Genomic DNA, 17988 nt, shown 5'->3' with positions numbered 1-17988 from the left:
CGCCGTCTCCGATATAGAAGGTTTCACTTCCGCATTCACCACACACACACACACACGTGGAAGCTCTCGCTCTTTCTCTGCGTCTCCCTCCTCCTCCTCCTCCTCCTCTCCCCAACTGGTCTCTTTAGAATCGCGCGCACAGCTCAGTAATATCCCACAACAATACTTTGTCCAGCTGTCGCTCTGATCGCCACAATATGGCGAACGCACCAAAATGCGCGCGAAGAACGTCTGGTTGTTATTAGCAACAAAGGTTGGTTGGGGTCTTGTAGAAGAAACGTGAAAACCATAGTTTTTAACGTTTATTTAGTAAAACACACAGGGCACGGAGGAGCACGTGCTGTTTGTTTTAAATTTGTGTGAAGTATTCTACTTTAATTCTGAAGTACAACTGCATTACTTTGTCGGATGTGAAGATTTACAGATGCCGCAACAGTTTTATTATAAAATTAAAAGACAAATGTATTCTATAATTTACTCTGGAGGTTTAAAATGCAGGACGAAAAATAAAAGCTGTTTCACTATTCAGAAAGCATTCGTGCATTATTCATGAATTTCCATTTTTTCTAATTGTATAATCCAAGAGAAATAATATGCGAGGTCAACCAACAGTACTGAATTTGTCAAAAACGAACTATTTTCATAGTTGATCTGAGAATCGTAATTTTTGATTTAAATAATTTAAATCGCGAATATTGAAAATTTTGATAATATACATTTAAGAATACTTAGCATAATATGTTTTCATCTGGCTTAAATATATTTTAAAAGTGTTTCTCGAAATAAATTCTGATAAAATTGTCAATGTTTAATCAGTTAAATCTTCCGGAAGATAATAAAAGAATATAGTATAAATACTCAAAAATGGTTAGCTTACCCGCACGACGTCTGTGTTCGAAAAGAAGTACAATCACCAGTTAAGCAATGATCATGACAGTTGCTGTAGTGGATAAATAAAAAAATTCCGTGATTGATTTATTATACAATACAAAAACATATACAAGTATAGTATACTATTTTGAAATATATTTATTATGTACAGTCCCTTTATATTATCACAATTAACAGTAAGAAAGCATTGTTAAGAATGATGCCGGAAAACCAATTCCAATGTGTTGAATTGCACGTTGTTCTGCTCTTAATGTAACTTATTATTATTTTTCGTTCAGTTTTTCTTAAAAGCCAAATACCAAAAAAATTATGGAGATCAACAGTACATGAATAGAGAAAGAAAAGAGAAGAATAAAAAGTGCATGAAAATCAGACTCGTTAAAAAACGGATTTAAAAAAAAATACGTTGCAGACAGAAAAGACAACTAAGTAAAGAAGAAACAAAGCAAACAGACAGACAGACAAGATGGAATAAAAACAAGGAAACGAAAACAACAAGGAACGCTGGTGAAGTGATAGAAAGAATAAGGGAGGGAAGGTGAAGGGGGGGGAGGACTAAGAGAACTGAATGAAGGAGTGAGAGAACGCGACTGTATTGCCGCATACACGAAAAGGGTAAAGTGATGACGTTAGACGAACGCATCGCTATTTTTTTAATTTAATTATCCCCCGTTCTCCGTACGAAGTTAACGATGCAGCGAGAAATGAAAAGGTGATTGAAAAGCGGCTCACCGAGGTACAAACTCACAACAGAACGTTCATTATTTCTATTATGCCGTAATTTTTCATACGCCACACCGTTTCTTAGCTCCTATTTTATTTCGAGCTTACTGAAGGTAAACTCTCCAGGATACGAGATGGGAGGAAAGCCAGATGTGCCAAAACTTAAACGATGTCCCATCTGTAACGGCTATTTCAAACCGAACGTTAATTTGTAAAGCAGGCTGGCTAATAGAATGCATGCATTGAAAGCAATAAAACCAGATTCAGTTATAATCCATGAACAAAAACATTTTAGACATGAATAACTTTGATTGGATTAAAATAATTTTGGACCAAAAGGGGGTGGGGTGGAAAAGGAAGGTAGGAAGGAAGAAAGGAAAGAAAAACGTGGTATTCGAGCAGCCCCATTTTTAATGATAAATCTTTAAGCTGTTTGTCGATAGCACATATTTTCAAACGGAAAGAACGAAATTGGTTTGCGTGAAAAGTTTTTATTCTAGCTTTTACGCTTTCTTCCTTCTGTATGTATATTTTTAAAGATATTTTTCACGAAATCGGATCTGTTTCTACAACTGCTATTCTACCCACCAGCTCTCTGTCAAAAGGCCCCTTTGAATGTTCAAATGATGTACTATATTAATAATATCATACAATTAAATAATTCCATGTAAATTTAAATCTCACTGATGTATAATGCTAATTTTAGACAGATTTAACATATCATCGTTTACGAAATTATCAGAAATATCCCAAAATATATGTCCCTCATTTCATTTTTTTTTTTTTTGTCAGTTAATGTACGTACATTGACTGATATAAATAAGATAAGCAACGTATTAATAAGTCTAGAAAAAGGAAACAAAAATATACTTAACTAAGGACTAAAGAAAATTAAACGGATCAAAAGATGTTGATATTATAATATTATATGTAAAAAAATGAAAACTAAGAAAAAGGAAAATTTTTTTCCCTTTTCCTTAGAAAGCGAGGACCCTTTATAAAAGTGTTTCAGTAACAGTGTGTTTACTAATCATATGAGAGAGCGAAGAGTTCCCCCCCCCCCCCTAAGAAACTGATTTTTTTTCCTCCCCCCACTCACTAAAAAAAAAAAAAAAGGTTTGCAACGCAGTATCTTGCAGGATAGCATAGTTGTTTCGGCGTAATCCTAAACAGCAACAAATAACTTCAGAGCTCGTTGTTCTCACCACTTCATAAATTCACCACTCCAAAAAGGAACTGGCATTCGTTTCCTAACAGAGCGTGCAACTTTCGACTCTTTTTTTTTATTTACATGATTGAAAAGGAGCATCAGATGTTCCTAATTCTATCACTGCTTGCTTCGTTTGAGAAGTGAAGTGAGAACATGGTTTGCTTCCTCTAATCCACATATGGGCAACCCCCGGTCCTCTACTTCTTTTGATCCGGCCATAATCTATTTCAGTGAAGTTTGTCTGATTCATGGTGTGTTCTACTAACTCACATTAAGCTGATGTCATATGACTTGCGCAAAATATACCATGTTTTCTCCAACCAAGGTCTCTTTATCACTTTGACTAGCGGCGTGTGCGAACGTGTTACAACGTGTCATCTCGGTACTTGCGTTGGTGTTGTGCTTTCTTCAGTGCCTGCATTGATGTTATGTTCTGTTCGGTGCCTACGTTGATGTCGTGTTCTGTTCAGTGCCTGCGGTGTAGAAGACAGGTTTGTTTGACAGTTCTGAATATCGTTTATAAATTTGGGACAATGTCAGGGGTTATTGCAAAAAAAGAAAAGTAGATGCAGAGAATCGTCAATTTCAAGACACTGGACGGAGGATTATTATTTTATTCTGAATAAAGGTTTGCCTGTATGTTTGCCGTGCAACGAATCCGTATCCGTCAACAAAGAATACAACTTGAAGAGACACTTTACTTCGAGACATGCGGATCACCCAAAAATTGATGGACAACTACGAAAAGATGAAATACAGAAGTTGAAGAAGAACTTGGATATCTAGTAGCAAATGTTCAACAAGCCAAGAACGTAGCACCACAGCATTGTCAAAGCCAGCTTTGTGGTAAGGCGAAAAAATCGCTAAGCATTCTAAGTCATTTGGTGAAGGAGAATTTATCAAAGAATGTCTGCTGGATGTTGCAAGTATAATATGTCCTGAAAAGAAAAAAGACTTCGAGAATATTCGTTTGTCAAGACGTACTGTTGTCCGACGGATAGAAATTATGGCTGATGATATCAAAAAAAGTTTAAAAGAGAAGATTGCTAGATTGGAAGCATTTTCAATTGCTTTGGATGACAGCACCAATGCCTCCGATACAGCACAACTAGTAATATTTATTCGAGGAATTGATGCGGATTTCAACATCACAAAAGAATTATTGGCGCTTCAGCCGTTAAAAGGAAACTACCAGTGAAGATATATTTGAAACAGTCAACACAGTCTTCGAGAGATTTGGGCTTAAATGGAGTTCACTATCTGGCATATGCACTGATGGAGTCCCTGCAATGGTTGGTGCACAGAAGGGATTTATTGGAATAGTACATGAAAGAGCAATAGAACTACAGATCCATCCGAAAAATTTAACAAATTTTCACTGCATTATCCACCAACAAAATCTGTGTGTTTTTTTCGAGGATGAAATACAATAAATCAAAAATTCGGGCAAGAATAACGGATGAAAACCTCGAAAATTCTATGCGATTATCCTTACGTAATATTAACGTCAATATTGATAGTCTCGTAGTTGAAGTACAAGGCCAATCTTCCCATTAAATTGTTATCGTTCATTATATTATAAAATTTATAGAGCTTTATACCAAAGCATTATATTATAAATAAATGAAATATGAAGTAGCAATTTGTTTTAATTCATTTAATATTAATTTATTTTATTTAATAATTTGGTGCGGCCCTTGACTCGGAGATAGAATGATAATTTAGCTCCCGAACTAGGAAAGGTTGTCCATGCCTGCTCTCATCATACAATTCACACTTCACTCCATTTCCAAGCATAACTTTGAAAGGCATGTAATCAAGTGTTGAACATCGTGATCTTCGATCAAAGATTGCTCGGATTACGTTATTATGCTGATAGTGCTGGGAGGTTTATGGTGGCATTTGAAGTTACCAACCGAGAATTTCAGACTGAATGCAACGCATAAGGAATGGATAATACGAGTGAAGAGCGATGCACGACAATCGGATCCTCATACGTAGCGGTACACAATGTTTTGCAACATTCTGACGGATTAATTTCACTTTCTCCGTTCTGCTTTAGCGAAATGTCGATAATCTTTGTTGTGGACATGTGTTTTGTCGATAAAACTTCAAGATTTCCTTCAAGACCACGTTTCTAAGTTGGCTGCTTATTTGAACCATTACTTTTTTACATATCTCTACATGAACATTTACAAGCACATCATGTTGTGAATCAAACCTTTTAATATTGCCAGGCTAGATAAAATAAATAATTTAGTCTGTCTGTGCTGTATGCTAGTAAGCATATACTAGATCGCTAAGATTGGTCAGATTTTAATAGCATCTGGAATCAGAAACCACAGTCTGCTATTTCCATTTTGACACTTCAATAGGACGATTTAGGAATTGATGACTTTGTGTTCTCTGTATAGTTAAGTTTTTATCAGAGATACGTACGATAAATGCAATAACCTATTTTTTTCTTCAAGAAATATGCTATAAATTGGAAGAGAGTTTCAAAATATGTTTGAAACTCTCTTCAAATTGTTTGCAAGCAAACATATTTTGCTTGCGAACAAAATATGTTTCAAAAACATATTTTGTTTCAAGCTGTTTACAATATTAACGTTAATACGTATTCCTTTTTCTTTCTATAATCAACATATCCTCCTCCCACCTTTAACTACGTCGCAAGCATTTTTGCACGTAGGCGTACTGAGAAGACTTGATAGGGTTGAACAATTGAATTATAACTCAACCTTAATTAAAAAAATAAAAATAAAAAAAACATTGGTAAGAGAGCGTAAACTGAAAGGTCAGTTTCATGACTACAGGTTATTGCGCGCGCGCGTATGCTGTACTTTAAGATGCATTTATTATAATTAATTATAAATAACTTCCTTCGTGAATTGATTAATAATATAGAAGGAAACAGGTAGTCATTGACGAATATTATATATTTGATGATTAAAGCGCATGTTTTTATATAATGTGTGTTTTGTAGGCACCTACACATCGTAAAATATCAAGATATCTGTGCCAGTCACAAATTTTTTGGGGAAAAAAAAAACATCCGAGGAACAATCCAGAATATTCCTCGGATTTTCTTTTGTCGGTACTGACACGAAGAGCGGAATATATGAAAAATGAATAGATCAATGGACATTGAATATCTAGATATCTTTATATGACCAAAAGTCACTCCTAAGCTACAGAGTATTGCATACAGTGAAAAAGTACACATTCAGTGTTTAAAAAAACTGCATTATATTAGCATATTATATATATAAGCAGACAGAATATAAAAATACAGAAAGTATCGCAGTCTTGTTTATCAAATAAAAATGAAATTAAGATATATTAAAAAGGAATAAACTTGGAACATATTTCAAAAATTGAATATCTTGGGAGAGTGTATATTATTATTATTATTATTATTATTATCTGAGACCTCGAGGGAGTCAAAGACTCATCGAGGGAGGCTGTAAAATTACCCAACCCAGCTATCATACGTTCCCTTAAATGCATTTACACTAGATGCACTCACTATCCGTAAGGGCCAAGTATTCCACTCACTCACTCACTGCTCTCTGGGAGAAAAAACCTAGCTCTTAACCCTTTTTTGACCGATAACAACCTTAACTTCCATGAATGCCCCCCCCCCCATGTTCTCTCCCCGCATCTCTTTGTCTTTCACACATGAATATATATTCATGTGTGGAAGACAATCACAAACATTCATAGTGGGATTCGAACCGTAATGTTTCATCGGTCCAGCGCGCGCGCGCTCACAGGCCAATGTAAGTTTTAAAGACTAATGTTTAATATATTTCCTTTCTAAGTTAATAATGTTTGTATTTTTTTGTTATTTTATGATTGCTGTGGGCTGAGTATACAGAACATATGCAACATGAAAGCCGCAAGTCCATTCATACACATTTCTAGTGTAAATACTGTGTGTGTGTGTGTGTGTGTGTGTGTGTGTGTGTGTGTGTGTGTGTGTGTACGGATTTGCTGCTAATCATAAATGTTACTACTGTATGTGTTGCATAAGTTGGACTTTGGGAGATGGAAAAAATCTAGTCCGTTAATTCTCCAAGACTAAATAAGTAAATTATTTTATATCTCGAATATGGTTAGAGTTAATTAGAAAAATTATTTTGAAGGATAAATTAAATTTGTTAATTTTAGTTTATAAAACTTGATTTATTTTTTAAAAAAAGTCTTAGTATACATCAAAAAGTTCTCTCTCTTTGATTTTGTAAAGTCTCTGTTTCGCTTAGATTTGGTAATTATCAATCAGACCAGTAGTCCTTTAAAACTGATTTCTTATCTCTTAGATTTCGTGTTGTTCATAACGGATTTGCATTTCAAACAACTGCTCTTCTGAATTCCGTTGAATTTCATACGAGTGATGCGTTGCCAAATGTTATGATATTGGCGATATCATTTGTAGACTTGGAAATTTCTGCTGAAAAATACTTGATTTCTGCTTATTTCCATTGCAGACGAATGTAAAGCGAGGCATAAGCATACTGGCAGGCACCACCTACTGTTCATGAATATATGATAAACAGTTTTTTTGTGTAGAAGCGCTAAGTGAAATAATGCGTGCGTTTGGAGCTGCAAGAATACAAGTAAGTTGACCTGAGTGTTGTTAGTTATCGAACCAAGAGCGGACTCGAACCGTAGTTGTAGGATCTTTATGCTATATTTTAAGGGAAACGCTGGGGGGGGGGGGATGTCGCCCACACAAATGCATGCACCACCTGCTATTGGGGACAATCAGCATAATGTATAAAACCCCCTCTTGCAGAAACCAGATGGCTTGTAGCCGGGGACGCTATCGACTGATTTCCAACAGCTGGAGAACTGCTCTGTGCCTTGGCGTGTGTTCATCTTTGAGTGGGCGCTTGCGCCACGCGCCGCGTAACGTGCGCCTAGCCGTCACTGAAGCAGCGGAGTCTCGCAAATTAGCACTTTGCCGAGCGGCATCTATTATAGAGGGAACAGGTGCAGCAGAGAGCGTAGACAAAGCGCACGGGCCCCGTGTGATGTGCAACGACAGCAACGGCCGCAGTTTACCGCTCTCGTGTAATTATCGCTTTTGACCAGGCGTTCGGATATAGAAGCTCGCGCTCTTCGTGTGTGCTCAGCTGCTGTTCTCGGTGGCTTTCATTAGAGACGTGAATCAACAACGGCGTTTTATATCTTCCAACAGTGACGAAAGAGCGAGCGTCTGGATCGGTACACAAGTTACGAGATGTTCCCGCTGTGTGGGCACGCGCCAGTACTGTTTTAATTAAGAACACCTCCTTCTCCTTGTTAGGAACCGTTTCTTTCTTTTTTCGCTTCCTGCAAAAGACACCTGACATTCTCAAAGTTCTCATAAACTTTCGCAACCTCTCCACCTCCCCTTTGTGACAGTTGTCGTTGAATATCGTCAGTTAATTATGGATCTTGTAAACTCACGAGCTGCACCATAATGCAGCCCTGCTTAATCACTGAGAGTCGATCAAGATAGATTCCTTCTATTATCTTTCTTTAAAAAAAAAAAAAGAAGCTCTGTGTGTGTGTGTGTGTGTGTGTGTGTGTGTGTGTGTGTGTGTGTGTGTGTGTGTGTGTGTGTGTGTGTGTGTGTGTGTGTGTGCGTGCGTGCGTGCGTGCGGCGCGCGCACACACACACATTTTATTGTAGGTAACAGAATCTAATATTACCTGTGTATGTAACTTGCCATTGACAGTTTTGCTGTAGCGACGTGTAAATATATAGAATATCTAACATTAAAGTAAATTAAATAAAGTTATTGAATATTTCTAATTATTAATACACGCTGCTTTCCGCAATTATTTTTTGCGATTATTTTTCGTGTGTAATAAATCTGAATAAATACTACAACAGATATTTCTCCAGGTTTCTATCGTTATATATATATAAAAAAAAGAAGTTTTGGTGACTTTGTTGAATGAGTAGATAGTATCTTCTTTCTCCTACCAATGAACTTTAGGTTCAAAATCCACTAAGGAATGGATGTTTGTGAAAGTTTTAGAAGGTAATTATTTTCATCTGCCCAGTTAGAGTCCATCACTCGGCTTATTGGAGGGCTGAAGTGGCTCGAAAAGTTCCATGTTTGATCTCTAAGAGTAGACTTTCCAAGTTACTAACCCTTACCCGCCCTACCAAATGCACTTCCTCTAAGTTTACACCTTTTCTTGGATGGGATTATCATAAAAATACCACAATTTGATATGGAAAAACAACCCTGGTCGTATTGGATTGCATATAGTGATATTTGATGCCGAGTAAAAAGAAAAAAAAAAAAAAAAAACGTGTGCAGCTTTGATATTCTAGAACAGTCTGCATTCTATAAAGCAGAAGAATAATGAAGACAGAAACTAAACTGTAATTTTTTTCTGGTATTAATACTTCTGCACCATAGCAAAACAGTACTGTCAGCGAAGACTTGGCCTTATTGTAGTCATAGAAGATTTTATGTAAGCGCTCTTTATAAAAAGAGAACACAATTCATGATTTGTGTTCTCTTAATCTTCTCCTTCTCAAGACTTCCTCTTTACTTTTGAATAGAAATCATGTCTCGTGATCTAGCATCTCTGGAAGTCAGCAGTATTGGCTGGAAAGTTTCTAAAGTCTCCATATATTTCTCTGTTGAGAAACGCTTGTGATTATTACCATGTGGACAGGAATTTCTCTGAAGAAACATATTAATAATTACTGGAACAATGAATTCTAAGTAGTTTACGATACAGCAACAATATGCTAATGGAGAAACTTTCTTTGTAAAACTTACCGTTCTGTTTAAAAATATTCATCTTCATACGGAAATGAATATTCTTAAACAGAATTATGTATAAGAAAAAGCCTGAGAAACGTCCTCAAAATTTTATCGGTATTTGATTTTAACCTCCTTACATTAGAGTTCGGTAGAAACTAGCAAATGTAGCCGTTCTCATCCATCATCTGATCTTTACAACAGAATTCTGTCCGAAATAAGAAAGTCCCGTATGTAAAATTAACAAGGGGATTCTAAAAATAAATGACGTGCTTTTAAATTATCACAGGGTTTTAAGTGACCTTCACAATCATTAAAAAATAAATAATAATAATAAAAACATCTTAAGTCCAATCCATACGAAACTGATATTGAAGACATTTCTGATGATTCCAGATGCAAGCAAAATTGAGAGCTACGCAACTTCGCGTGGTATTATTTATGAATACAAAACTGACAGCAGCTAATTATTAGCTTTTAACTAATATATTTTCGCAATAAATTTTAATGTTTTTTTTTTTTATTGTTGTTGTTGTTCTGATGCTGAGTTACAGGATACACGTGTCTTCCACATAAAATTTACTGAAAAAATCATTCAAACTTACCGACCCTATTCGATTTTTTTTTTTATTTCGTACTCTTTACATTCCCTCCTCTTGCAAAGCGATTTGTGTTGTACTTTTCTAAAGAAAATTTTTTGTCTCGCATAAAGCTTGCGAGAACAATCAAATGTGATTATTTTTTTTTATCAGTCAATCATGAGAGGTGGCAAAACCTAAGCACAACAATGTTATAAGGTTCTACTTCAAATTGCGAATTATATGCCGCTTATATTCTTAGTGCGGACATAACATGTTGGAAAATATTAAAACACCAGATCTCTAATAGAATAACGCTATACAAAAGCAACGGAGCGCTGTACTGTGTATAATTATATAGAGTATACTCTATTCTGTATTATTTTGATGAATGTTTTTTGAAGATAAGTTTGCTGCCAATTTGTAAGTATATTCGCTTTGTAGTTTTTCCTTTAATTTCGATATATGGTTTACGAAATCTGGCATTGTAGCTTTTGCACTTATGCATTCTACAAAAAAAAAAAAAAAAAAAAAAAAGTTTTTAACCTCTATCCCAATGAACACGTCAGATTCTCTTGGAAAGCAGTTTGGAACTATTTGACTCTTTCATTGACTTGGAGTGTTCTGCTACAAGAAGGGTGTATTAATTGTATTTATCAGATTAATTGTCAATTAATCTGATGAATACACTTAATTAGTAGTATGTGCATTCTGAAGCTTGAACAACAGTTAACAAATGACCGTCACATATTAATGTGCTTTGTGTTTGGGGGTGGGGCTTGCAACATCGAGTAACTTTAAAATATATTACAGTGTTTTTTTTTTTTTTATCGTTTCGTTTTCCTTTTCCTTGGTTTTCATTTTTACATATAATATTATAATATCAACATCTTTTGATCCATTTAATTTTTTTAATCCTTAGTCTTAGTGCGCCATGGTTCTCGCCTGTCAAAAAAAAACGTTTTTGTTAAGTTTAAAATTTTCAACTTCACTTCCCCTATACATCCTGATCATACAGGATTCGAATACCTTTTAAGGAAAATATCTTAGTGGTGGACATCAAAAGTGAAGTTCTGGAATGGAGTGCACTTATAGTTTTGTGTATAAATCTCCGGTTTTTATTCAGCTGGTATCAGTAATTTGATTCACATTCGCAATCGAAATGAGTAGTTTTTTTTTTTCCTACAAAAGCTTAGAATTTTGTTCTCTGATGTTGGATTGATCTATTCTACGTATAAGACTATGATCCTTTCTGTATCTACTCCCGAGGAAGATTTTCAAGTGCTACATTCCTCTCTCTTTCTCTTGTGAAATATTTTAACCACTGAAGGGAATAAACGCAATTCAAAATTGAGTCTTTATTAATTTATTCCAGTCGAAAAATTGGAGCTTAATAATCAATTCATTGTTCTGAACTGATAGCCTTCTCTGCTAAAGCACTTCACTGAAACATCTGATTTTTTCTCAATGTAAAAAAGATCTGAAAAAAAAAAAAAAAGAACCGGACTGCATTGTTACTTGTATATTAGTCTACACAGAGAAGACGAAGCAGCGGAGATAGATACAGGGTGTTCGGGATAAATTTGACATATTTATAATTAATTATATTTTTCCGTAAGTTACATGTATTAACACACACTTCTCTTCATTTAAAAGTTTGGACCCTTCTTCATTCATATACAAGATGTCAGAAAGGATGGATAGCTGGAACCCACCTGAATCATGGAAGAGAATAACTTGTATCATGATGATTCGTGCCCGCCATCAAAATAAGGATATTACGACTGCTGCCCAATGCTCCCTGAATACAGTAAAAACAATCAGGCATCAACTAGAGACTTGCAATGGTGACTACGCGGATGTAGCAAGAAGAAAGATCCCTAGCAGACGATCTGATTGCGTTCGTACAGCAGAATTCCTCGCAAATCTGCAGGAACAGGTGTTGAAGAACCCTGGCATTGGAATTCGGGCTTTGTTCGTGGAGTTGCTAACTGTAGTCAAGCCCTGGATAACAAGGGTAGCCAATGGTAGGCCGTATGTATGGCAGCAGGATTCGGCCCCTTGCCACACCTCTGGGAAAAGTCAAAAATGGTTGTCTGAAAATTTCTACGACTTCACCAGTCCAAATGTTTGGCCTCCAAACTCCCCAGACCTTAACCCCATGGATTATTTTGTATGGGGCGCAGTTGAAAAAGACACCAATCGCACTTCCAGTAATACAAAAGCCCAGTTAATGGATAAAATTAAAACAGTTTTTGCGGCCCTTCCCAGGGAGACTGTACCATCAGCTTGTTCGAGGTTCCGAAGCAGAATTGAAGCTGTGATCGATGCTAATGGTGGTTATTTTGAGTAAATCTTGTTGATAGTATTGTAGTTAACTCTGCCTGTAATGTTTTTTTGTCAATTCATTAAATTTAATAGATACAAAGAAGATTTTCTTTTTCCTTACGAAACTGTCAAATTTATCCCGAACACCCTGTAAATCATGTTTACAACACAACTGAACAGTTAAACTAGCATTAACGAAGTTGTGGTGTAAATTGTCCTATCTTATCAAGTATCATCTCCATCCAGGATGTTGGCTATGAAGGAGATCGCGAACTGCTCTTTTGGTCTCTACATCAGGCCCAGACGGTCCTTTATGTTTTTGAACGGTGTATCGCTATCATCCTTTCCTTTGTTTTCATTCAATTTTTTCCTCTACTAAATCTTTCTTTTGAAGACTTATGCCTCCTTATATGATCCATATAAGATAATTTTTATTTTTTTGTATATTCATTATCAGTCCGTTTTAGTACTCATCTCCAAACTCTCTTCATTTCTCTTCTTTTTGACCAATGAGTTCTTCTTACGTCCACATTTCGAAAGCGGCAATTCTTCCACTGTCTTTTCCTTGCATATTTCTGCTTCATAAAGAAAAGTAGATCAAATAAATTTTTTAATCACATCACTCTTAATGTACTTAATTATTTCTCTTGGTGTTATAATGTTTTTTTTTATATTATTATTATTCTGTTAAAGCCTATTTTATAATTTCTATTCTTTTTCCCAATCTCTCTTTTGCATTTCCATTCGCTGTAATTAAATGTTCTAAATAAGTATAGTATTCTACTTGTTCTATAATTTGGGTTTCTACTTTGATTTTTAAATTTCAGATATATTTTCTCTGCATGCTATAATACGTTTAGTTTTTTTTTTTTAATTTAATGTAAAGCAGTATTTTTTTAACTTTGTGTATTTTTCTGCTGTATTATTTTTTGTAAGTCTTCCACTCAGAAAAAAAAAGCATTATTTGCATACGGCTAATATTTATATTTTCTTCCTCCTATTTATACTCCCACCAGTTCTTTCATTCTTTCAAAAATTTCTTGACTATAGAGACTGAACAGAAGAGGAGAAAGGGCACAATCTTGCCTAACTCCTTTTCGCATTGGAAAAGTTTTTGATAGATCATTGTTGATGTTTGTAGCTTGGTTTCAATATATATATATATATATATATATACTTTTTGCGATGAACACTATTAAATGTTTTCTTATAATCTATGAAATAAAGCAAAGAGCTTCCCATTTCCAAGTTTCTTTCTAGGATCATTCGGATATAAAGTACATTCATAAACCTCTATTTTTTCATAAAGGTACTTTGTACGTCTCTTATTTCATTTGATGTTTTCGATTTTATTCCATCGTAGTAGTAATCAACTACCCGAGCCTTTTTTCAGAATGTTTATAATTCCTGAGTTCATCAGGAACATATCCACTATGAATATCTTCTTGACATGGTGCCTTTCATGTCTTCATTTGCTCTATAACTCTTAGTATTTGTTCTTTTAGAAAAAATTCTAAGAGCTACAGAGCAAATGAAATACAATACCGTCTTCACGATTATTAAACTCTGCTATTACATCTCTCTGTGAGCCACTGTAGCTCAGTCAGTATAGACGAAGCTCTTTGGTTAGAAAGACCTGGGTTCAATTCCCGTCAGTGACGTTAGGAACCTTTATCTGGTTCTTTCGACGAAAGATGAGTTAGCCAGTCTCATAAACAGAGGGGGGGGGGATTTCTCTCCTGGAAACCCGAGTTTTCCGACCCTCAAAACAGACAAACTGGCCAGTAGAACACACGCAATTTACAGACAAGAATAGTTAGAGGCATAGGGGTAACCGCCTTATCCTCGTATTACGGTTGGGAAGTCAAAGGATACTTGGAAGGGTATGGGCGCTTAAGTGCCTGTTAAAGCCACTGATGGATGGATTATATCTCTTTCTCCTCATCTCTGAAAAGATTCGAAATGTATACAATCCACATTGATTTCTTTCTTTAATTTTCTTAATATTTTCATTTCTCAAATTCTTTTTTTTTATTTCTTTAGTTTCAAATAAGATTTGACCATCACCGCTCCTGAATGAAAAGGTTCCATGGATCATTCATTTTCTTGTTCGTCACTTATTTTATTTTAGTTTTATTTATTTTTATTATCATTAATTATCATTATTATTATTTTGGTGTATCTCTCGTAGAAGATCACACACAAGAATAATCAAAAATGTAATCTTTATTTTCTTTTGTTCCTTCCTCAAAGCAAACAGAAATACCGGTCAGTTTTTCTTCTGGTTTTGAGGGAGAAAAAAAACCCTGTTATCTCAAACCGGGTTTTCACTAGAGGAAGAAACTTTGCTATCTCTGAATGCGACCAGCTAATTCACCTTTATTTGAAAATATTTCATAAACCAGTATTTATTAGAATTCAAGTCTTACCAACGAAAGAGCACATTTTGCGTCACTTTTCCAACTGCGCCAAGAGGAAGATTGAAAAGATAACGATTTATGTGTGTCAATAGGAGAAACATGCTTACTAAAACAAAAAACTAAAAAGTATAGAATGAAAAACGTTAGGAATAAACTAGTATGAAGACGAAGCTCGATACTAAGAAGTTCTCTGAAAGGACATAACCAAAGATTTCTCTTTACTCATAGACGGAAGTAAATATTTTTAAGACTATATTTCAGTCGTTTCCAAGTACTTCCCGTATGCCTATTACTGGTTATCATAAAGCACTTGTAGGTCTGATGGCACCATTTCTCCAGCTCGCTAAATAAATAAAGAGAGAGTCACGAACTGTTCGGTGTTAAAAGCCTACAAAGCAAAGGTGGACCCTGATGTTGGAAACGCACACGTTAGTGAGAAAGGTTTGTTCGAACATAATTCATCTTTTCCCGCCACCAAGCTAACGCCGTGGCTTGCTGCTGCACTTAAAACTCTTTTACAGATGACCAAACATAACTCTTCCTTCCCCGCTGCAAGTTTCCGAACAAGTGTTTGATTCCTCGCGTGCCTCCTTCAGAATTGCGCGCTCCACGTGTATTCAAGTGCAGGTGCCTGCGTGTACTTTCAGGAGTACAACGAATAACGCTGTATTATAGAAAGAGGATTTGCGTGCTAGAAATGACCCTCTCTCTCTCTCTCATTTCTTCCGCCAAGTAGATGATGCAGCTATTGGGTGCCTTGTCGTGTACTTTCCCGCACATAACATTTTCCCAAGAGAAGTGTCGGGAGGCTCTACTGATGTACGTATAGTAAATATTTTAACTCAGGAGAAATCATTCACATTCATTCTTTTCTGATATTACGGAGTGTATAGCATGTTATCAAATGCATTAGATCTTTATTTCGGCATGTTATTAATGTAAGTCAATAGAAACCGTGAAATCCATATATACTTGAAACAGAACATGTATAAATCAATTTGTATGTGACAAAATCTTTCCTTTGGGATCCAGTGATAGCATCACTATCATCTACTTTTCGTTTCTTGCAAATTTATGTTCGCAGTGATCTCAGGCATGTTCATCATACATTTCCCACTCTGCAAATGCCTATGGTAGGACCAGTGTCACCAAATCTTGTATGTAAACCAAATCTGTTGTTCATTTTAACATTTAATAATCAAAGATTACCTTCGATGAAGTTTCTTCTCCTTCCCACTTAATATCATACTCTGTTCTAAAAGTGTTTGTCATCGTCATTACCCATTATTTATCTTTTCATGAACAATGGGCTCTCCAATAAGTCTTCGGAGTATCCAATGTATTCTGCATCTTTACTGAATTCTGTACTTGTCTTGATGCAACATCCCAAGAAAGGATTGTACTTATTTTTATACTAGTCTTTTGGACGTCTTATCTCACTTCTTATTTTCATTTTTTTTTCAACTGTTTCTTGCAACATTTTCATTTCTCTCTTCTTTTTTTTTTTTTTTGATAGTTACTCCAAAGGGGAAAAAAAAAAAGAGGATACTTTTCATTTTCATATAGATTGGCTTTACCCATGCAAATCTACAGTCCGAATTTCTCACACAAATCAGGATGGAAAAACATAATTGTTAAAAACTTTCCTTTTGTGAAAAGTCAATAGAGTTCAGAATGAAAAAATATATATACGTGCATATATCATATATTACATAAGAAACAAATACAGTTGTTTATAAAATATACTCAAAGGAATTGTAACTGAACAGGTATGTAAAAAAAAAAAAAAAAAAAAAAAGATACAAAAAAATCTATCCCCTCAACAAATCATCGAGTGGACCTTCTTCCCTTCTCTTACGGAAGAAAAAAGCGAAGAATGCCCTCGACTAGTTGTCAGACAGGAATATGAAAGCAAGCAATGGAAGAAAACAGTCTGGAGAATGGACAGTGAAACAAACCATTCAGTTCATCTATTTATCTTTCATCTCCTCTCGGCGATTGATATTCATGCTCTCTCTCTCTCTCTCTCTCTCTCTCTCTCTCTCTCTGTGTGTGTGTGTGTGTGTGTGTGTGTGTGTGTGTGTGTGTGTGTGTGTGTGTGTGTGTGTGTGTGTGTGTGTGTGTGTGTGTGTGTGTGTGTGTGTGTGTGTGTGTGTGTGTGTGTGTGTGTGTGTGTGTGTGTGTGTGTGTGTGTGTCCAAGTGTTGATATTGACAAGCAGCATAATATCATCTGCAGAGCTCCAGAGAGGAACTCCATTTTCCATAAATTTTCTATTAGCCAATGTATGTTCTTGGGTAAATATCGTGTCTGTAACAGTAGTGGATTAAGAGGGAGGGAGAAGACTTCATATTAAAATATAACAATCGTCTTTATCTATTCGCTAATAGTGAAAATATTTTGCATCAGCTATCGACACGCAATGGACAAAACATGAATTTCTTATGTGTCAGGGGAAAGAACGAGCAGCTGCAAAAATAAAATTCAAAATAAAATGACCTGAAACCAACTAGTTAAAGATGATGAGAAAATTCTTGAATAACCAATTTCGATACATTTTTGATATTATCGAATTGAAAACTTAGTTTTTAATTACGGTAAGTGTAAATCATAGAAATAATTTCAGGGTAAGACAAAAAATTAAAATTAAAACGTTTTCATTATTTTCATTTTATTTACCTATTTAACAGTTACTTTAATCTTTTCCGTAGATATATCTTTACATTGGCATAAATAAAATTATTTTACACGTATAAGTATTGTAATCGATTACCTTCCATCATGAAACACTTTTGTAGCCTGGCCAGAATAGCTGCAATTGCTTTAACAAGACGTTTTAAAACTACTCTCAAAAGGAAGAAGACATCTACTATTGAGCTTGGGGACCTACGAGTCTATTCGAGCTTTCTAGCGATGGAACTTTACATGAGGACAGGGATTTTGGGCCAAGACTTCTTTACTAGTATAAGTGGTTTATTTTGGAACAATGAAGTCTCACCGAAGTAAATTTTGATCAACAAAAGTTTAGTTTTACCTCCTTTGTCTTATGAAATAGAGACTGACACT

The 17988-nt window shown here is 35.4% G+C and overlaps 1 protein-coding gene across 1 annotated transcript in view; it reads right to left on the bottom strand.

Moving 5' to 3' along the window:
* LOC150099542 (uncharacterized) overlaps positions 1–17988 on the bottom strand; it is a 219378-nt gene that overhangs the window by 189120 nt on the left and 12270 nt on the right. Inside the window, exon 3 of the mRNA XM_090403454.1 lies at positions 878–940. Within this exon, the coding sequence (XP_090259580.1) occupies positions 878–940 (63 nt within the window). The remainder of the gene's footprint in view (positions 1–877; positions 941–17988) is intronic.

This window comes from Typopeltis vanoorti, chromosome 14 (assembly GCF_054136105.1).
Source record: "Typopeltis vanoorti isolate ZY-2024b chromosome 14, IOZ_Tvanoo_1.0, whole genome shotgun sequence".
NCBI classification, from domain to species: Eukaryota; Metazoa; Arthropoda; class Arachnida; order Uropygi; family Thelyphonidae; genus Typopeltis; species Typopeltis vanoorti.
Note: the sequence above shows the minus strand (reverse complement) of the source record. Positions and strands in the feature narration are given on the sequence as shown.